Source organism: Prunus avium, chromosome 8, assembly GCF_965620075.1.
Source record: "Prunus avium chromosome 8, drPruAviu1.hap1.1, whole genome shotgun sequence".
NCBI classification, from domain to species: Eukaryota; Viridiplantae; Streptophyta; class Magnoliopsida; order Rosales; family Rosaceae; genus Prunus; species Prunus avium.
This window is the reverse complement of record NC_142291.1, coordinates 5,618,446-5,624,099: the sequence shown is the minus strand read 5'-3', so window position 1 is coordinate 5,624,099 and position 5,654 is coordinate 5,618,446. Positions and strand designations below refer to the sequence as shown.

Sequence of the window (5,654 nt, the reverse complement as noted above, 5' to 3'; positions counted from 1 at the left end):
CAAATTTACAATGTTATCCTTCTGTCATAACTTTATTGAATCCCTTAAATCATATTATGCAGGATTGTAATTAGGCACAACAATTCTGGTCCATTTTACATGATTTTGGCATGATATTCCCACCTACTAATGTAGAGTATCATGTCCCAATGGCATTAGGTTTCACCTTCTTTCTTGAAGGATTCTTTACCATATGTTGGAAAATTTGGCATCATAGTAATCATTTGATCTTTCAAAATAACGCTAAGGGCCTTAATCAAGCAATTAGTCATATTAAATTTCTTCTCAGTATAATGTATTAAATAATGACCTTACAGTTGGTCAAGAGCATTATCCCTAAACCAGAGCTCTTACGTTCAATTTCCCTTCCACTAATATCACTTGTATAAAATAATAGTTTAAATAAAGCACAAAAAATTGTCCTCCAATTTGGTTAGGTAATAATCTAATAGATGTATTTAATCTAAAGAGGAAATTTAAAGTTCAAATTCTCTTTGCATCCGTTGGTAGCGCGACTCATCATAGTGGCACGACTCATACATTCATACTAAGTTTTGCATACATGATGATGTACGATCTGAGGTTTAGTTTGAGATATAAAGGGGTATGCCAATTTCAGCTTACAAATATAAAAGAAAATTTGTTGGAAAGACCCAAAAGAAAAAACCAAAGTGTGCAGTAATTTTGGACAAGCATGAGAAATAGCTGAGAGAAAGGGAGATGACAATGCATTTGAACTGAAGATTTGGTGAATTAAACTCGAATATTGTATAATAAACATGAAAATCCACATACTTGAGACACAAGAAAACAAAAGCTAAATGAAGAACCAAAGATAGTTGCTTAAGACCACATAAGTAACTCTTACCCAAAAGTTAATTTAAAGATTCCATGAAGTTGATTCTCACATCACAAGTCAAAACTAGAAGCATCGATTCCGTTTCGAAAGTTGAAGCAATAACTCATGGCGAGACAATCCAAAATGGGGTTCCTACAGTTTGAGGTTTCTTGGAGTTCATCTGACAAAAACATGACTACTTTCCTCTCAGTCAAAATGGCAAAAGTCAAAGCATAGTATACAGCGTGTGCAAACAATGGCTATGAATCGGGAGCATAAAAAAGGAAAAATTTAGGCAGCCCAGCATTAGAGGTGAATTGCTCAAATAAATTCAGCATGCACAACCACCTCTTTGATCAGACTCTGAAACAGCCTCCGGGATGCCTTGGAAATATCTGCAAGTAAAAAGGAAATGGAAAAAAAAAAAGATAAAACATCATGTTTAAATGGGTCATAAATGTATCTCATAGCAAGCTCCAGAATCTGAAAATAACAGCATGCAGCTATAATAGTAGAAAGACAGAAACATTCTAGATGGAAAGGTGAGGGACTTTGTACAATGATGGAAAAGCAGGGGCGTTGTAGTGTGATGGAAAGTTTGAGACACTTAGTGCGATGAAAAGTTGGGGACACTGCAAGGTTATGGATAAGGTTTTTGAGATCTAAAGGGAAAAATTCATTAAAATCATTTCCTTGTTGATCTAAACAACACAGCCAGTTGCAAAGATCTTTAGAAGTGAATGATTCATGTTCGCTACTTATCTAATTCTTAACTCTAAACTCTTATAACAGCATCCTAGAATATCAAAGATCAAATGCCAATCCTCTGATGAGACTGGTGAAACCAGGCTTATTCAAACTTACCACTAATCTCACCCTAGAAGATCTCAAATTAAGTTTGAAGGAGAATAATTCACTATGTTTATGTCCTTCATGTCATAGAGGTGTGCTACTATCTATCGACTGTGCGCAAATGATTCCAAAAAACAGCTGATTCTCATTCTCTGATCTGGAGTAGCTGATGAAACTAAGTATATTCTAAAAACAGTAAAATAGAAATTTGCTTACTCCAGAATATCAATAGCATATAACACAGATTATAGAACAATATGTCAGCACTCAATATAAACTTACATGTCCTGCTCATGTTCATTTGCAAGAGCAGTCTTCGCAATACAAAAGAATGCAGCATCAACATTGTAATCTTCTTTTGCTGATGTCTCAAAGTAAGGAATATTCCCCTTTGATGTGCACCAGTCCTTTGCTTTCTTCTCAGAAACCTGTAAAGATGATAATTAGAATAATGTATCATGGACAGATTGTGGCCAGCACAGTGGACCGTGTATCCTTACCACACGACTATTCCCCCCATCAATATCAATCTTGTTACCAAGCAATATAAACGGAAATGTCTTGGGATCCGGAGGGTTGGCCTGGCATTAAATCAAAAAGATAAATCATTTTCTGAAAAACAAAATTCAAATTACAGAACTGCTTAGGCAAGAAAGGTATATTTACAATTTTCAATACTGCTTAGCTACACTCTTATCAAGCTACTGCGTTTTATGAACTAAATTAATTTAGGAAAAAAAAGGACAATTAATAACATGAAACAAGGAAATCACGTTCCCAGAATGAGAAACTAGGATATGGGAGGTACAAAAGAAACCGGTAAAGAGCATGTACAAAATTAGAGAATAAATAGAAAAGCAGCTAATTGAAAAACAAACACAAGAAGGAAAGCTAAAATCCTATACCACGGAAGCTCAACTCTCTCTATCTCTCTCTCTCTCTCTCAATTAAACCATAAAAACATATCATACAACAACATTCGGTAATCAGAATCACACCACTGTGCTGCATGGCTGCAAGTCATTTGACAACTGACTTAGGCATCAACCAATGAACCCAAAAGTGCCCTTATCTTTACTGCTTAATAGGATCCCCATCTGCAAGAAATCTCCCTGCAAATTCTAGAACTATTTTTAACTGAAGCAAGAAAGGAAGGATAGAACTTAGATATGAACCCTTTCCTCCATAAGTAGACATTCCCGAACCCCTTCTTACATACGAGAGAAAGCTCCCAAGAAAAGGAGTATTGATGACCCAAGATAGGTTCTTGTAATTTACTTGCACACTAAAGTAAAAAAAATCTTGCACTTATCGAGAGAGAGAGAGAGAGATGGATAAAATCTGACAGAACTGAGTAAGAGGGAATGGAAAATAGGAAGAATTAAAGCTAAACCTATTTAGAATTGTATTTAGTTTTTATTTTAAAAATGCTTTTATGTATTCTTCCTCCTTTTTCTGGTTACCTCTCCCTCTCTCTCAATTAGTAGTCAACATAATTAGACAATTACTGTTTATAAGTTCTAACCTACTCTCTCTCTCTTCCCTCCCACCATATTAATTCTTCAGTCTACGAAACCTCTACAACCGAAAATTGTTTTTATTAAGTAGCCACTCCAAGATAAACCAAAGTAGCTCACTTTTCAGAATTTGGAACGCACAGTACAAAGGAAAGTAATACACAAGTGATACTACTTCTCTAAAGTCTAAAGTAGTACTATTTTCATTGTGCCAATGCTGCCAGTGTTTATTCAAGTGTTTTCTGTCAACGCATGTATTTGTTTGAATAATTGATAAATGAGAAACACAATGTACCATTCCCACACGCAACAAGACATAATAGCAAAATGGGAGAAGTCCTAAATACTCAGATGATATATAGATAACTTGAAATTACTCAAACCATCAAATGTGTGTGTGTGTGTGTCTGTGTATAAAAACATTTATGAGTTATATTCTCTAATCAGAAAATTCGACATGCTATGTTACCAGATAACCAATAAGGACTACACCTACATATGTTTCCAACTGATAGTCCTACTAGGGAGTCCAACAACGTAACACATGAGATTGTTTAACAAGAGCAAATACCAGATAAATATATGACCGAGAAAGGCACGAATCAAACCTGCTTGAGAAACTCCTCATGCCAATTCTCAAGAGTATCAAAGGACTTCATTACATTAACGTCATAAACTAGAACACAGCAATCTGCCCCTCTGTAAAATGCAACTCCAAGACTCTGAAATCTTTCCTGCCCAGCTGTGTCCCAAATCTTCCAGAGGAAAGAGAAAAACAGAAGAACTGACGTATATTAGCACTAAACTTTCCAGCTAAAACTATCCTGAATTTAACTGAATAGAACATTCAAATACCATTGAACCGGAAAACCCACTTGTAAAGTGACGAGCCTGTCATCAATTTGGAGTTCTTTCGTGACAAAATCGGCACCTATTGTAGCTTTATACTGCTGACTGAACTTCTTATGCACATATCTAAATAACCAGTTTAAGAACTACAAAATCTAACAGCAAATTAAAGATATAATTAAACTGATACCCCATTAATATAAACAATGCCCATATGTCGATCATAACCATATTAAGCTAAATGTTCAAACCAACAAGCCAAAAGTAAACTAAAATTCATCTAAGAAAAGATTCACATTGAAAAAAAAAAAATTAGATTTCAGAGATCGGACAAAATCAGGAAAATATATAATTCCAACCCAGAAATTGGAAAACAAAAAACAAATATAATCTCACAGATCCTGAAGGATACTGGTTCATCAACGACGTCTTGCCAACCCTAAAACGAAAAAATATAAAATTAACAAACATAAATGTAGATACATATACAATAGCCGCCCGTACAATTAGAAACCCTAGGCCTAGAGAACGTACCCACTGTCGCCGAGAACGATGACCTTGAGCAAGGTCCGTCTACGCAATGACATGGCGATGAATTTAAGTGAAGGAAATCAGAAGAAAAAAAGGCGATAATTTCCACTTTTTCACAGTAATGGAATTTACATACGAAGGCGATTGATTGGTTGGGTGTTTTCTTATAATTTGTTTTCAACTTTTTATTTTTCTTTCCAAGAAAAGAAAGAAAGAGAAAGAGAAAGAAAGTGAAAGAAAAAAGGGGCGCCAATTTCGATCGCTCTATGTTTCTTCTTTTTTATTTATTTATTTTTTATTTATTGGAATTATTGTGTTTTGTGTATTGAGTCGGCAGCAGGACAGCAGCAAGCATAATACAAAGTGCTAGGTGACATTATAGTAGAAATAAGTTTGATGGGGTCCGCTTATCCACAAAACAAAAACCTTTTCTGAACTGGGCCCACTGGAAATAAAATGTTCCTTCGTTTTAAATTGTACACGTGTGAGAGGATAAAAACTTGAGCGTGAGCTGCTTGCCAATGCACCTTGCATGACAAAATCATTCATTGAAACTTTTATCAAATCTTATTTTACCCCATAAAGTTAAAGAGGCTCACTTAATCCTCTTCACCGTAATTTTGTGTTTCATTTTATCCTCATTGTTAACATCATCCAAAAGACTGTCAAAATGCTGACATAGTAAGAGTGTTTAAGTAATTTCATATATGTGGCTTATTTACCCACCAATTTAAGAAGATGATGTGACAAAGTGGAGCCCACAACATAATAAAATATTCTTAGTATTTTAAAATAATTAAAATATTTATAAGAACCTAAATTTTTTTTAAAAAGATTAGTAGCAATCATCTTCTCCACATCGCCACCACCATCCCTCCCAGCCTAGCATGCTCTCCTCTCTCCCTTGATCTTCCCCATCTCCCTCGATAATAAAAACCATCAAACAGCTAATCCAACCTTAAAATGTATTTTCTTTTCATATTTTAATGCCAAGCCAAATGGTGAAATCAAATTTCGAGATCCCATGAAGTTTGATTTTGCATTCTAAGGTTGATTGAGAGTTGAAA

At 34.9% G+C, this 5,654-nt stretch overlaps 1 protein-coding gene across 1 annotated transcript; it reads right to left on the bottom strand.

The window, feature by feature from the left end:
- Positions 1-838: 838 nt before the first annotated feature.
- Positions 839-4,871, bottom strand: LOC110765316 (ras-related protein Rab7). The gene is made up of 7 exons (XM_021968404.2): positions 4,591-4,871; positions 4,469-4,495; positions 4,083-4,182; positions 3,816-3,962; positions 2,191-2,271; positions 1,973-2,118; positions 839-1,233 (listed from the first exon to the last, which is right to left on the bottom strand). Exons 1-7 carry the CDS (start codon positions 4,641-4,643, stop codon positions 1,170-1,172), a joined length of 618 nt encoding a protein of 205 aa, XP_021824096.2. The 5' UTR covers positions 4,644-4,871; the 3' UTR covers positions 839-1,169.
- Between the last annotated feature and the right edge of the window lie 783 nt (positions 4,872-5,654).

What these genes read in the sequence shown, in the direction of transcription:
- LOC110765316 (XM_021968404.2), bottom strand. Translation starts at nt 4,643, where the DNA reads ATGTCATTGCGTAGACGGACCTTGCTCAAGGTCATCGTTCTCGGCGAC. An exon ending in AAGACGTCGTTGATGAACCA is followed by an intron (nt 4,183 to 4,468) that starts GTATCCTTCAGG and finishes CTGGTTATTTAG; the next exon opens with ATATGTGCATAAGAAGTTCA. An exon ending in ATGGGGGGAATAGTCGTGTG is followed by an intron (nt 2,119 to 2,190) that starts GTAAGGATACAC and finishes TCATCTTTACAG; the next exon opens with GTTTCTGAGAAGAAAGCAAA.